The 16,827-nt window shown below is 37.0% G+C and overlaps 1 protein-coding gene across 1 annotated transcript; it reads left to right on the top strand.

Annotated features, from left to right (window-relative positions):
- Positions 1-397: 397 nt before the first annotated feature.
- WDR88 (WD repeat domain 88) lies at positions 398-16,447 on the top strand. Its single transcript, XM_085303730.1, has 11 exons — positions 398-499; positions 869-1,159; positions 5,064-5,152; positions 6,909-6,972; positions 7,475-7,613; positions 8,594-8,723; positions 10,237-10,421; positions 11,801-11,883; positions 14,067-14,135; positions 14,536-14,628; positions 16,079-16,447. Exons 1-11 carry the CDS (start codon positions 398-400, stop codon positions 16,214-16,216), a joined length of 1,383 nt encoding a protein of 460 aa, XP_085159856.1. The 3' UTR covers positions 16,217-16,447.
- Positions 16,448-16,827: the final 380 nt, after the last annotated feature.

The following is a 16,827-nucleotide window of genomic DNA, read 5'->3' as shown; positions in this document are numbered from 1 at the left end:
CAGGGTGCTTATGCCCTTGGTGTTTTATGCAGTGCGTTTAAAAGGTTCTTGTTGCCTTGCAGTTACTTAATGCAAGCCCCGAGCCCCGCGGGGACGCTGTTCGAAGGAGCAGGCCCTCTGCGGTCCTCCCGCAGCGCTGGGCTCGGTGCTGAACGGGAGCCGTCGCCGAAGCTCCGGGGGCAGGCGGCAGCTCTTCGGCGCTGACGGCGCCCGCGGCTGTGTGGCAGCCCGTGAGCGCAGGGAGAGGGAAAGCGCCTGGCCCGAGACGGACATCAGCAAGCGAACCGCAGCGAGGGCGGGGGAACCGGAAATAACTTGGGGGTCGCTGGTTTGGGGTCAGCGTGAGGGGGGTGCGTGGGGGCGCGGCGCCACGGCCTGGGGCGCCGCGGCGGGGCCCATGGCGGCGGGCACCCCCTGCGCGGACCCCTGGGGCCTGCGGCCGGCGCCCGGGGCCGCCCCCACCGAGAGCCGCTGGGGCGACCAGGAGCCGGCGGCGCAGGTGGGCGGCCGCGGGACGGTCGGCRGGGAGCTCCCGAGGGCCTGCCGGGAGCCCGGCGCTGGTCCCGGCCCCGCCGCCGGCCTCCTCGCCTCGCGCCGTGTTTCTGGCATTTCTTCGGGGTGGGGGGCTGCGGGGAGCAGGGGCTGGAAAGCTCTGCCTCGCTGTACGTGCGGGATGGACCACGCTGCTCCAGGCCCTTGGGGTTTTCTTGGGAGACTTGGAGATTTAAAGGGAAATCTTGCTTTGCCTGAGAGAAGTAAGAATTGGGAGGGAAAGAAAAAACAAAAAGCCCAGAACAACCACAATCTTGTTTCCCTCCAGAAAAATAAAAGTAAAATCAAAATCTAGAAACCTTTCATTCCRAACCAGATGCCAGTTTACCTGGTCGGCTCCAAGCTGGTACCCGGAAYGGATGCCAGTTCTCTCAGACAAGCGGAATTTGAAAACTTCTGCTCGGATTATTGCTTTCCTGCTCCCTCTTGTGGACTAAACAGTCAAAAGCTAGTTCCAAGGGCAAATACTCCTAAATTTTGTTCTGTTCATTTACAGATCSAATTTAAAATTCTGAGAGGACACAGTGACACTGTGAGCTCCTGCCACTTCTGCTTTGAAGACACAAAAATACTTTCAAGCTCTTACGATAGAACAGTGAAGCTCTGGGTACGTTATAAACCTAACAACAATGATTTCCAAAATCAGAACATCTTAAAGCTGAAATCAAACAAGTAGTATTATACAGGTGTGGAGACTGATTGGCTCTTCTAGGAGCCTTCTAAAGATAATTTACAGATGTTTTAAAATGCAAATGTTTAACAGATAAGTAATAAAACTTCTATTTTTTACTTCCAACATTCTTCAACGTTAAAGGGTGACCCTTGTTGAGCATCTGCAGCGCACACTGGGCCAGACCTCTAGTTTATTAATATTTCAAAAGTGCAATTTYGTACACAAAACTTACTCTTTTTCACCTGGAAGTTCCTTTTTCTGATTTTTSTGTTTGTCTTTTTGTAGAGAGGTAGTAGAAGTTAGGGATTGTACAAGACTCATGAGCTTGGCCGTAATGCTACCACACCTGTTGCTTGCTTTTTCCTTTCACTTAAATCTTGAGTTGCACCCTTCGTTTCCTTTCTCCTCTAATACTCCTAGTTGGTTTTGTGAAGCTAGCTAGAGTGTCCCTAAAACTCCAAGAACACTGACACACAAGGCAATGGCAAKATCTGGAATGTAGAAATGTACAGATTCTGGATGATCAAATCTAAGTTTATTTTAAAAGATAACTTGGAGGCATGTGGTTATGTGAGCCCTTGAATTTTATGCAAGCAGCTGACTGTTTAGCTGTGCTAAATAGATTGAAGGCATTGAGGTTAGCATATATTAAAAAGTCATGACTTGATAGAAGAATTGGTAATGAGTTATGGTAATGCTATAGTATCATATGAATACAGATAGATGAAATAATTTCATAAGATCTAAGGTATTGCATTCCTACCAATGCAGTAGTAGATTTCTGCCATAATCAAAGCCTTTTTTTAAAAGGTACTGAGAGAGCAACAACAACCTCCAAAGCATACAAAGTCCAGGCAGCTCCCTAGTTAGTACCGTTGTGTTATCTGAGAGCTGTGGATCCAGGAGATCAGGAAGGCTAGAATGAGAAAGAACAAATCCTTCTTTTAATGATCATTTCTGAAGCAYCTCTTCTTCTAGTGGATTCTTACAGAAATACTGTAGATAAGAGAAATATAAATAAATGTATCTCAACAAGTTAGTCATGATATTTTCATGACTATAGTGTGCCACTTCCTGGAAGTGTAGCTTAGTCTGTCTCTTAAGTTTTGTTCATCTTTGTCATTATTATCAAAGAAAGTTTTATTCAATGTTTCTTGAGTGATGCTTATTTTTCAGAATGTATCTAAAAGCATTTGCCTGAATCTTGTGAACTTTGTGATACTAACCTGTAGGCAATATTATTTTGATATATCTTGATATGCTTTATTTGGTCTCGACAAGCCTACTTTCCTCCTCTACAGAAACAGCTGAAGCAGAATTCAGGAGAGTGCGGACTTGGTCGTGGGGGGCTGGAACAGCCCTGACGATTTCACTTGGGAGTTTCTTTTTATTTTCCCTTGAACGAATAGGTATCAAGTGATTGAGTGTACTGAGAAAGCATTTGAAGTTCCTCTTGAGAAGAGAAAGTATCTCACTGACAGCGCGCGCACATCTTTTAGAAAACAAAGATTAATAAGGTGCACACTAGACATAGACTAGATAAGACTAGAAGGGCAGTTCTGACTGCAAGGCTTTTTTTACTCAGAAAAGTAGAACAAGAACTTGTGGTAAGTTTGATCCATTTTTTTTCCTTCCATCTTTGAAACATACCTAATGATTCTGGTGTCAGTTATTAGACTCCTAGGGCATTGACACAYATTCAGAAAATAAGTGAAAAAGTGAAAAATAAATTCATTTTCACTCCAATTTTGTGTGTTACTGAGAGCTGCCAACTTAGCAGGATAACTCCTTCAAATGAAAGTCCCCAGAAAGAAGCAGCTGCTCTAGATCTTAGACTTTACAGTTCGTATTAATGGGAAGAGGAGACAACGTTTTCTTCATGGATTAAAAACAAGTGAAAGAACATGTATGCAATGAAGGCAGTTCATGTTAACTGATTAAAGACTGATTCTSAAACCTCTTGGTATTTACTCTAACAAAGATCTGTTGAAATAATTAATCATAGAGGATTATTTAGCTGGATGAAGATATGATGGCTGGTCCTGTGATCTTTTTGATCTTTGAGTTATTCTGCATGTTGGCAGCCCTCTTTTTTGTTTTTGTTAGTTTTGTTTTGTTTTTCATGTATACATTCAGGCACTGTGATCCATTTGTAAAATTTGATTCATTTTTATGTGTATTACCACAGAATCTTGAGGCTTTAGTCATGGGCTAGGACTGCATGATGCTTAGGACTTATGTAGAAAAAAAAGATGGTCCCATCCTGAAAGCACTTACAACTGTTTGCATAACAGACGACAGATAGATAGTGACAGGAAAGAGATAACAGAGCTCTGGGTGTGATAGATAAAGAACTCTGTTTCAGTTATGCCAATCTTGAGATGATGAAAAGGAACAGTCTGAGATTTTTATATAGCGAGAAGGAACTGTAAGTAGAGAGGTAGGGCTGTGCGTTGTCAGTATGGGGCTGGTGTATAAGTTTATGTTTGTATTTGAAAGACTATGCAGAAGTGAGACACTGCAAATAAGAATTGGGGACAGACTTTGTGAAACAGGCACACAAGTTTAAAGGAGAGGATCACTCTAATGGCATTCTTAAAGAACAGTTAGACAGGAAAGGAGACGAGAAAGTTATTGGAAACAAATCAAGATTTTAGGAGGTGGAACATCATCTTCACTGTACAAAGGAATGGATGACAAGGATGACAATAAATATTTTTCTGAGTTTCAAGCAGGAAGAAATTGCTCCAGATTTTGTGAGACTGGTTTCAGTAATACAAAAGGGTTCAAGCCAGTTTAAAGAGGTTTTATGATGAAGTTGGAAGAACGAACGCCAGACAGCCCTCGTAGTTGGCCTGCTTGATGACCTTAGAGATGAAATGGGCAACATTTGGAGAGATAAGTAGGGCTTGACTAAAGACAAGGGTTTTTTATTTGCTTGCTTTTAGGATGGAAAGCAGTAAAATGTGCCTTGATTATGGAAAACGAGAAGATAGGATACAAGAAAGATCAGAGGATAGACCACTGAATCAAATGAGAGGATAGTGGAAAGAAGGACGCCTGAATTTCTGCATTTTTGCTGGGCAAGAGAGCAGTGTAGGCAATGAAAGGGAAAAGGCAATCTGTTCTAGAGGAGGATCACAGATTACATCAGTTTTCTTGTGAACGACGTGAGGGAAACAAAGGCAGGAAGGGAAGAGTAAATCAAAGATGATCAACAGGGGATTCTGATTGTTGGTGAGAGATTCATTTCCTCTCAAGAAATACAGTTTACCCAGGAAGATAGCATATGTAAAAAAGAGCAGAATGATTTGTAGTAGAAGCAGCCAACCTGATCGTAGGAGTTTCACTTGAGCTGCAACATCAGGGTGGGAGCAGAGGCRACCATTGCTGGGTACGAGCTAGAACTCATCGTTACTTCTGTAATCTTTGTAGTATAATTCTTTATTTGTATTGTGGTAATACATAGGAGTCCAGTTAAGGGCTTTTGGTTGGTTCTGTACAAACAGAATAAAAAGACCGTTCAGCACCTAGCCAAGGTGCAGAAGCAAGTGGGGACAGGCAGAGTAGGAAATACAAGGAAGCAAATGGTTTGATGGCATTGGTGAGAATGACCGGCGGTGGTCTGAACACAACAGTGTTTATGACTGATTTTTGGGAGATGTATCTTTTGCAAGAATAAATCCTCATTTATATTTTCAGATTAGATGATGATGATGATGAGACCAACTTTACAGATTTCACATGCTTTGCTTTGCCTCATTTTTGTGAAGCTTTGTACTTTTTTTCACAGAATAGCAAAATATTTCCTAATCAAATTCCTTTGGATTTATTCAAGGATGTTGCTAAAGGTTTTCCTATTCAAGTTTTTGAAGAAGGACATACAGCGCCAATTTCTGAGTGCAACTTGAGTGCCGATGACAAAAGGTGACCTTTCTGCCGCATTTTGTATTTATAAAAGGGAGGAGGCAGTGTTTTGTGCRATTTTACCGCATGTGGAAACACAATGGACAAAATTCAGAACAAATCAGTTACTTTTTCAATCCTTTTATTTTTTTCCTAACTTTTACTACATCATATTCAAACTCCTTTTCCTTACATTTATGCTCTGCTATAAGTAGTTCTATTACTGACTGCCAGACTCCCTCACCCACTTTTGCTGCCATTAATCTCAGTTTGCCCTYACCTAGAATTTGTATTGGAGCTCTTAAATCTTTTCTACTTATGCTTTGCATTTGATGTCCACTGAAGAAAATAAGAATCTTTATTGCCTTAAATGTATGTTAGGATAGCCTAATGGATTATAGCCTGTTTGAGGGAAAAAAATGTCTAATACTGCTTGTGTGTTATACAGGACTGGAAATGTGACCATACGTTCTGAAAGGGCATATAAATATATACCACTTTTATAAAGAACAACGCTGGATTAACCTAGGGTCAGAGGTTCTTCCACCAGTGATATTTACATCTTCACAAAAGTTCTCTTCTGTCTGTATTTTGTATTAATATTCTACAGCCTTTCCATTAAGCCTGTCCTGTCAGTTCAAGAAGAAAAGCGTTTTATCTGGTGTCAATCTGTGCACATAATAATTAAAGCGACTGCAGCATATATTAACATTTGGTTAAGTAGGTCATGCAGTGCCTCCAGGGGTACTAGCTGGCATATTTTATCATAAAGTCRTAGTTTGAATCAATTTTTATCAGGTTGGAAAGTTTTTTTGGTCAATGAATAGTGCATACGCTAAGCTGCCTGTTGCAGCTCATTGTGTGTGTTTTCGAAATTGCTAAACAGCAACTGAAATATCATTCTGTAGTGCTCTGAAAACTCCTTTCCAACCACCAATACTACCAATTCATAAACTGAATGTGTCGTCCTGTGTTATGTGTGCCCATTTAGGAGCAGAGATTGTGTTGGTTGCAGGAAGTATATACAAACACAGAGAAAATCAGACATTTAAGCAATGTAATTGTTTTTTTATTATTATTATTTGTGAGAATATTCATGCATAGTTTCTTGGGCAAAGTATATAAAAATGACATTTTATGAACTTGGTCAAAAACCTGAAAACAAAAAGCCACAGTGATACTAAAAATATTTGTCGTATCATGTGACATTCAAAATAGATGTTATTTTAGATATTTGGGAATATTTTAATAACACTGTAGGAGACTAATTTAGTTTGACCTTCTGTTTCATGGATATCTGCCAGTTTCTAGTAAACTTTGAATAGCTTTGTTCTATAATGTGGCTTTCTGTCTGTGCAGAGCGGTGTTTGTGGTAGAGAGTTACCCAGCAACAAAACCACTGAAAATGCAGAAAACCCCATAGTGACAGGAGAACTTCACGTTCATTACAGAAAAGACATCATAATGGCTTTAAAATTATTCTAAAAATAGGAATAATTAAATATCTTGTAAGAGGATGAAATAAAAATGAGTTGACTGCTTGCATTTAAAATTACAGATGTTGATATTCTTACTAGTTTATAGATGAAATATAAATAATACTTTTTTAAACTAAGCTATACAGTATTTTTTGCTGCAATGTTTAAAAATTTATTTTAAAATAGTGGGTGTGAGGATGTCAAATCATTGTCAGAATTAAATGTTGTCGTGTTTTTTAAATGCGTTCTTTTAAGCGAAAACACTGATAGCCATTTTCATTAATGTACTTCATTTTTAGAGTAGTAACATCATCATATGATAATACTGTCAAGGCTTGGGATATGGAAACAGGAAAAACGCTGGTATGTATCCTTTTGAATACATTTGGCAGAAAGTATAATTATAAAATTAAGATTCATTGCTTTGTTATTGATGAATAAGTAACAAAACATTCTTTTTTTAACACAATAATAATGTAGTTGGGGTAGGAAGTCTTGATTTCTAGTCCTAGATTTGATATTGATTAATTGCTTGATCTTAACTAAATCCCTTAATAAATTTATCTCAGTTATTGCAGAAACAAGTGGATATAATAATAATAACCTTTCTCAGAAAATATTTTTAAAGATTTTTTAATTTAACATCTTAGAGTTTGGACAGGGAAGCCTTATCTAATTTTAAGATTATTGCTAATGCAGAAATAGAAGTTGATTGAAAAATTGGATGTAAATGCATCCACCAGGATTCACAAAAAATAAAGTAATAGCAAAAGCCTTCCCTTCGAGCTTGGTTACAGATAACAGAATGTTTGCTGTAAAGCAGCCTTATCTCTAACCCTCAAGCATGTTTCTTCTTCTTMTTTAGTGGACAATAGAACATGAAGGTGTTGTAACGTCATGTGATATTTCTTGGGATGGTAAATATGTGGTTTCTGGTTCTGACAGAGAAAATGCCATACGTGTTATTGATGCAGCAAGTGCAACAGTGGTGGCACATGTCCAAGGTAACACTTAAAGCTTTTACATCATTTGGGCAGTTCTTGAATTTTTTGATTGCTTTTATATATATATATATATATATAAAAGTTGGAAAATCTATTTAAGTCAGATTCACATATCCTTACTTAGGAAAGGTGAAAGAAACTTTTTTTTTGTTTTTTTTTAAGACATTAAACCCAGAATTTTTCAGAATAGGTTTATAAAAAATAGATTATGGGTCAAAATTGGATCAGCAGTGATTCTTTTTTTGAAACATAATTTCTCTTTGGAGATAATTTCACTAATGAGACCTCAGTCCCATCAGGCTTCTGTAGAGGACTGTAGGCCAGGGAGATGGCACTCCTGCAGAATCAGCCCTAAATAAGAGAGCCATCGTGAATGTAAGATCAGCATATGCTTTACATGCTTTTGTGAATCAGAGCCTGATAGTTAAATCATTGGGGCTTAAAAATAAAATGTACAGCAAATGGCTCATAATAGCTCCACTAGAACTTTCTCTTTAAAATGTCACTGCCAGAAGGTATTTTGTTTACATTATTATAATAGGGCTATTTGTATAAGTGTAATTACCTGCTTAAGTGCTCCCTAAGAGTCTAAGTAGTTAACTGTCATTGCCATTATGGTGCCACACTTAAAGACTTATTTTGGGGAGAGTAGCTGATAAATAAGTTACTGCAGAGCAGCATGTGAGTTTACTGCATATTAGCTATGTATGTTAGCTGCCTGAGWACATGTTCTTGTCTCTTGCTCTCTGCAGTAAATGGGAAGCACTTTATTTTTCCATTGAAAGGTGAGGAGGTGCCCTCGGCAGTGGAAGATGGAATTTTACAATGACAGTGTCTTGGAAACAGAGACTGATGCCTAGATATTAGCCAATGGATAGTTCTGCCTTTCAGACCCATAATCTGAGATCCAGATGTAATTATTTAAATGGGGAAGTAGCTTTACAAACAAGTAATAGCCTCATTTGATGTTATTTGTATAGGTCATCACAAAAGTACAATCACAAGATGCTGCTTTGATCCTGATAACCAAAGAGTGACTTCGGTATCATATGATAAGACGATAAAGTTATGGGATATGATAACACGATCCACTTCAATTACAATTAAAGGGTAAGGAACAATACTGTAGTTCATTATGCATAGGATTATTTGTATCTTTTACAATCACCAGTCAGTGAGATTCCTGATAAGTTTTGAACTAGAGAAAATAAGCCATAATTGTTTAACTAAAATATTTCTTTCTGTAAATAATTGAAAAATTGTATTTTGTTATCTGTAAGCATTTGAAATGCTAATTTTCAGAATGCTACTTGCATACAAGTAGCGAGAAAAGCAAAAGATAGCATATGCAATATGGTACTGAAGTGTAAACGTCTGGTTTTATTTTCTACTAATTAGGAAAACGCATAATCATTAATAAATTAGAATATAAAATATTATTTAGAATAATTAGAAGTTTTTTAAAGCACTACGGAGTGGAGCAAAAATAATACAGAGGAAAAGTATCTACATTAACAATCTACATTGTTAATGGAAGTATGAAACAGCACTGGATTTGGGACAGATGCTGTGGATCCCAGTTCAGTGTGTACTTCCATTTTCACAGTGAACCAATTATAACCACTCTCTGGGTGCAAAGATCGTTTTTCAGATCATTTTTCCATGTATGCTTATGGATAATGTATCACACACAGTGCCAAAAGCCTTGGTGAATCCGAGCTCCTGAGCCCTCACCCTTGCAACTCCCATAGAAGTCATTAAAACATTATGTCTATTCAGCCTGTTGTTACCGTTTTAAGAAGGAAGAATGCAACAGTGGAGATAACAAATCAGCTGTTATAAATATTAGCAAAGACTTTATTTAAACTCAACCAATTTAGCTTTGAAATATAAAATAATAATCAGAAAGAGTCTGCCTTTAAACAAAGTAATAACATTGTCTTTTAAAGGATTAGGAATTACTTTGGATGGGAAATTCAATCTGGAACATTGTAATAATGTTTCTTTTAAATTGCAGTGACTACAGCACTGTTTCCTGTAAGAGATGCTCATCATCTTTTCTCCACTGTAGATTTCAGGAACCGCCAGAACCCTCACCCCCTTCTGGAACTTTTAGATTTCTTTTCTGACAGAAATCACCACTTCCAAAGTTAGACTTTAATATAGAGTTAAAACGAAAGAAAGAATCAGTGGTAACTAATTCCTCTGAGTGTTTAATTTTAAATTTACGTATAGCAATAGATGTATACTGTTTATTTAATAAGTAATAGGCAACTTTTTCAGTAWCCTGTTTTTAATAAAATGTGGTTCTGCTGCAGATATTAAACTATTTTTTTGTTAAGCTGCATTCAACAACAACAAAAATTCATTTAACAACTAGGATTCAATCCTGCAAAATGACCTAAGGTAATAAAACATTTAAAGCCAGCTTTGGGGTTGTTAGCAGCTCCAGAGACTTAACAGAACTTATTTAAAGTCTTCATTCATGTGGTTAAAATTCAGAATGTGCTGAGAGTGCTTTACTGGRTGGAGACAGAGTGCTCAACGCTTGCAGGAGGATGTCTGAGAGATTTGTAACGATTACAAAAACTCACCATTACAGTGTTTTCCGTCTGTATTTCAGGGGACACACGAACGCTATCTCTGATTGCTGCTTTACCTCAGATGGTCATTATTTGTGCACAGCATCCTGGGACAAAACATTAAAAATATGGGATATAAAGACAGGGGAGTTTCGGTGTCACGGACCTATTTCCTTGAACCGAGGACATGAAGGTTCTGTTAGTTCCTGCCTTTTCAGCCAAGATGGTGAGTTAGCTTGTGGACATCATCCGTTTCATCTGCTCTAGGACATACCAAATGAAACAAGTGACCACTCCAACTCATATAAGTAATTAATTTCTCATTTCCAAGATAACGTTTTAATTACGAAAAAATATGTCCATGTGATAAGTAAATTGAAATTGATGGTGTGTGTTCTGCCTAATCAGACAGCTGGAACTCTGCCTGATTGATATACCCATCAAGAGATATAATCAAAGATCACAAAGGGCTGAAAACGCAATACTCTGTTACAAGATTAACTTAGCGCTTGCTGGTGTTCTCCTAACATTGAGGATTAGTCAAACACTGTGTTCACTAAACGCTGTGCTGATCTGCACTGTTCAGGAAAATSTATACATCTTTGATAGCACCTCCAGAAGTAAAGCTACTGCATAATCCAAACATTCGGCAGCAATGCGGAACTTCTGAAAAACTTTGTATTATGTTCTCCAGTATGCTGATAGAGAACAAAGTCTATGTACTATATTCAAATTAGTGGATATTTATGAGTTATAGCAAGACAATTTGTCACCTGGAACTTGATGCCTACTTGCTGCTCGGGTGAATAGGAGGAAGAGAGGGTCTCTCCAGTTTACCTGTATCTGAGTGGAGGTAGCGGGGAGCTATTCCTTGTGTGTTTTCTTTTACTAATTCACAGACAAATGCTGGCCTCTCCACAAGTATTAAATCAGTGTTACTGCAAGTTGCTGTTGTACTGAACTAGCTTCTCTTTACTAGGTTTGACCAATAAGAATTTCTATACATTATAATACAACGTGCTGTTTCATTTTGCAGCTTCATATCTGAATGCTGCAGTAAGGATGACTCTTGAYGTGGTTAACCTGTAGTCCTACCCTTGTGAGTTAAGCACTGCAAATACATAAACAAATGAACAAATAGCAGATCTGTGGGGAAAGAAGTATCTGTGACTTGAAGACTTCCAACAGGGTAGCATGAATTGGCCTGGCAAAAASTGTTTTATACAGAGGGGCCTATGAATATTGAATTCTGAATGCATCCTTTCTACTTTTTTGTTTTTATTCAAAGGTGACCTCACAATTTTAAAAATCTGTTATATATTTTAACTTCTAAGCAAAATATCTCCTTAGTTTTGTAAGTCAACAAAATTTTTAAGCATGTTTTTTCCACTCAGTTGTATCTTTACTAGATTTACATTTAATATTCACAAAAATGAGCAACAAAACAAATAGCAGAGAGGAACTTCTAACTTTTGTCAAGGCATGACTAATGGTTCATTATTTAAATTTTATTAACAAGTCTGACTCACTGTTGGAAGGAGCCTCTTTTATTCGTCTGTACRATAGAGCAAAGAAATAATACAGTGTTCTGATTTTGTATTTCAGCATCACTTGTTGTGTCTGGCGCCTATGACAAAACTATAGCTATATGGGATACAGATGCAGGCTGTAAAAACCTAAGCTTAAAGGTATTAAATTCCTACTTAGTCACTAGCTACAAAATATGCTGGTCATATAAGAACATTGTATATTTCCTTACCTGATGTATACCCTTGCTCATCCCTTTCAGTTATAGGCAGGTATATATCCTGTATATATATCCTATATTCTTTCCTAGAGCAGTATATTCTTATACAATTACTTGCAAAGATATTTTCTTTGCCAAGCCAGTTATTAATATGCTATTATGTTTCTTTATGAACAAATTAATGATTGTATTGAATGGAGGTGTGCCCTGTTTTAGGTGATTATTTCCTCCAGCAAACAAGAGCCTGGTTAGTTTTGCAATGTCACACTACGTATGTGTATATGTTTACATGCTTGCCTGTGTCTACAGAAAATGTTATATTAAAAGGAAAATATTCCAAAGATTGTAAATATCAGTGCTGAGGTKGTCAGACTTGACTTAGTCCCTAGGCTGAATGTTTTATATTCCCGCTCATAGTGATGGGGACATGGTCCACCATGTTATAATCCTTTCCAGGATGGACAGTTCTGTGAATGAGGCACCTRTTCAGCGTTTAGCTAGTTTAGGGTCAAAGAAGAGGATTTACAGTATTCCTAAAGTTACAGCAATGCTTTTCACAAATGTTAACTTCACAGAAGTCAAAAACATCAGATTTGCAACCTTGGCTCTTTCCTATCCTAWGAAAGTATAATTTCAATGGACAACTTTGGTGGTGGTGGTGGGAATTAATGCATACAGTAGTTAAGGTTTAGTGAAAGCACTCACCTTGATTTCATAATTAACTGTCTTCATCAGTTTCAAACCACGAATACTCTAAGTAACCATCTGTACAAGGGGGAGAGAAAATCCTGTGTCTGATGAGTCTTCTTGTCCTCTCTGTTTCCCTAGCAAATCTGTTATTTTCAAATGATCTARTCCTGGTATATACTGAATAAGGCAAATATATACTAGACAAAAACTAAGCCTATTGTTTTTCATAAATTTGTAAATACTAGCAAACAGATCTGGAATATCTTGGAAAAGTCCACTTTCTTTCAAAGGCTTTTCAGCTTAAAAATGGCTTTCAACTCCTGTCTTCATTCAAGATAACATCTTTATATAGGAAAGCCTGTAAGCCTGGGCTCACTGCTATCACCTTAAACATCAGCATGCCTGCTCTTCCAAACTAGAACTGCACTGATTAAACCTTTTGAGCAGTCACACAACATGTTTTTCACGAGCATAGGTGCTTTACAACCACTTCAAATTTCCCAGTTCACAGCAGTCAGTATAAGTAACTCGCTTTCCCATAAAATGAGAAGGCATCTGTTTAAATGCTAGTATCTTCGTAACTGTGGAGAATTCCTATTCAGTATCTGTGTCTTGGTATAAATATATTCTGTGCTCATAACTAAATTTAAAAGTATGTTTTAATCTGCTCTAAAAAAGCACTTACATTTCGTGTATGCATGTTTGCCTTTTTCTCTATGTTGGAAAAATGGTATGTTTGTCTTTTATTAAGTATTTCTCAGGTGTAGTATTTGTCTATAAAACAATACTAARCCTTCTTAAACGCCAGGAATTTATGTATTAATTCCATTAGCTGGAGTAAATACTTTCTTTGTAGATACTTCATTTTTTTAACCTGTTTCTATTTTTATGGTAACTCAGTGCTGTTAACCTTAAATCAGCTCTGCTGATTTGTCAGGACTAGGACATCCAAWACAGCTACTGGACTTGGCCTGCTTTCTAAGTTGGTCTCCTTCCTTAGAAATGGGAGGAAGCTGCTGTTTATCCTCAGAGCTTTTCCCTTCCGGCACATGATAAACAACCTCTGTTTTTTAGTTGGTGAGTGCTAGAAACCACTCCTCTCTTTGCAATCATTTAGCAAACWGATTAAAAAAAGTAGACGAGCGTATGCATAAATGGTACTCAATCCCATGGCAACTGCGTAGATACAGGGCTTCTGATTGCTACAAGCGGTAGTCTGCTTTCCAGAGTTTGTAACAGCCCCTGTTTTCAGGTATATATAAGAAAGCATGAGCTTCATGGCAACATTCTTTCATGACTAGACATGCAGCAGCATAGATAAGAATTTTCTCACTGCATGTCAATGTGGATTTACAGTACAGATAGTTGTTTTTATTGTTATAAAAGTAATAAAATATWTACTTTGGATCATAGTTAAATTTTGCTTTACTGTAGGGTCATTTGGACTGGGTGACAGATGTTGCAATTAGCAAAGACAAGAAATGGATTATTTCTGCCTCAAAGGTATTTACTCATTTCCTTATATGGTTTAGGGAGGTAAATTATAAATGTGTTTGGAGATTTCATCCCTTGTTTTCAGATTTTGACAGAAAAAAGATTAACAGTGATTAAGCTGGTCATAAAACTGTTGTAATCAGTGATCATCTCAAGTAATTACAGAAATTCCTAAAAAAAATTGACAAGTATGTTTGGTTTTGTTTTTTTAATATATATGTACAATGTTAAAATGCTAAAATTGCTTCCAAAAGCATGATAGTTAAAAACAAACCCTCTCACCTGAGAAGTTTTCCTAAAGCATGTGTTTAATAACCCAAGTTTTATAGGTGATGAGACTTCATGATATGGTGCAAATCATTGTTTTGGTGATATAAAACATATCAAAATAATTGATGCTTTTTCTCAGGATTCTACTTTGAGATTGTGGAATGTTGAAAAGATGGATCATGTTCCTGCAGTGATAGAGACCAGAAAAGCAAGAGGCTCAAAAATAACTCAGGTTCTATCTTTTTATTATCTAACCATACTTCATACTTTATTCAGAAATGAAATTTGAATATTAGAGGAAAGCTATTGGATTTGCAAGTTGAAAACAGATTTATTTTGTTTGTTCTCTCCTTGCAAAGATCTTTGAATCCTTTATCAGGCAAAGGATGTAATAGTAACAGTTCTTCTCCTTTTTAAAACTGATTTTGGTAAGGACACCAATTTTCATACACAAGTATGATTTTATTGTTAGAAAACACAGTAAGCTATGTATGTGTAATTTTAAAAGACACACATTTTAGCTTTCTACACCTCATGCTTCTGCAAAGTAATATGCCTTTTTAGGAATATTGCAAACCCAAGGCAGTAATGTCCATGTGCTCATGGACATAAGTCACCTTACACAAATTCTGTAAGGCTTCTTCTCAAAACTCAGGCTCATGTGTCTTGACTTCTAAGATACAATTTATAACTAGATGAATGTTAGGAAAGAGGAACAAGCTCACTGCTRCTGAAGCATGCTTTTTGTTATAGCCCCTCAACTGTTTTGGTAGTAGATTTGAAAGATAATTGTGTATGTTTTCCTCCTTGTTGACAGCCATTAAGTGAAATTGAATGAGAAATAACATTTATTTTTTTTTAGTATGAATCAAATATTTTTATCAGACTTTTCTGTTGGTTATCAAGTTTTTCAAAAGCCATATTCAGCTTTTTAGACTTCTAAATAAGTTTCAGAAATGTGACAGTAGTGAAAATATGATGTATATTCCTAAAAATATCAGTTGATAAGACAGTTTAGGACAAAAAAAAGACATATAGTRTATGGAGCAATTAAAAAAAATGTCTCATTAACTTTTTTGGAAATAGGACTATGAGTACTGAATTGCCAACCAATGTTATATTGACTCTAATAGAAATTGATTAAACTTTCCTGAGTAGCCTTGTAATCGACAGCAAAACTTCTTCCCACTGACTACAATGAGTTAATATTTTATTCAGTATTATTATATTATACAGCAGTTTCCTTTTCTGGTATTTTTCTCACTACATATCTTCTTRGTCAAAATTGTTAGGTCAGATAATGGCCAGGAAAAAAGAAAAGTAAACACAGACACCCTCACAGACACCCTCCTGACCGCCAATCATTAGCACCAAGGCAGAACAGTTAAAAATGCACACCCATAAAGCTACCCCAAAAAATAAAGCATGAAACTCTGTTAGTTAAATCAGTATCACAGTTCACACAAAATAYAGCTTTATTTAGGAAAAAAAATACTCACCACAAGAGTAAATTYGGAGCAGCACTAGCTCTGTGTCAAGTTTGACAGCTGTATGTGCTGAGTGCACCTGGAAAACCAGGCCTGCATGTRTGTGTGTACAAACGCTCAACTTCCACGAGTGAAGTAATGCGTARCTGACACAAGTGATTAACTGAAAGATCATTTTTGTTATATTTACACCAGTGTGAAGAATGTGAGAAACCTTTCCTATGCCTGCATTGCAGCGGTTCCGAAACCATAACCAAGTGCGTATTCTGTCGCCTGTCTTCTCCAGTGAGAAATATTTTGTCACTGCCACCTTCTGTTTCTCCTGATCTTTAAACTCATCTAGCAATCCTGAGACATTAACACATTTAAATATTTAACATCTTTAYGTACTGCATATATAAAGCTATGGGTTTCCTCTGAACTTGCTTTGCTTTGGTGCTCTGTATAAAGAAAATATGTTGTACTAATCCATGGAATAGTTGTGACATCCTTACAACACGTGAAGAGTAAAACCCCTAGGAGCTGAAATCTRTTTACCTTGCTTATGGTAAATTTTAACTTGTCTTATGGTAAATTTAAAACAAATTTACATTAGTTTTAGTTACTAATTCAATTTACTTACATAAAGCTTTTTTTTTAACTATAGAACACAAAGCATCTTTGCTCTCAGTGCCCATCGGGAAAAGTTTTGTGAGTAAAACCATGAATAAGACCGTGAACTTCATACTAACTTGTTGCCATACCCCTTAGAAAAACTTTGTAAAGGAACTTTCAGTCATGAGAGTAAGCTGTAGTTCAGGTCTGACATAATGCAGGACAAATTACTTCTGTGTGAGAGAGGCTCATGCCMGCAAGGAACATGCCATTTTTACCACCCTTTCTTAGCAGCACCCCTGAGAGGATTATAACTATTATTATATGTGAAAATGTCTATTAATAAAATA

This window comes from Rhea americana, unplaced genomic scaffold, assembly GCF_003343005.1.
Source record: "Rhea americana isolate MKP2758 unplaced genomic scaffold, rheAme1 scaffold_20, whole genome shotgun sequence".
NCBI lineage: Eukaryota > Metazoa > Chordata > Aves > Rheiformes > Rheidae > Rhea > Rhea americana.
The sequence above is the reverse complement of the archived record's forward strand: the minus strand, read 5'-3'. Positions and strand labels throughout refer to the sequence as shown.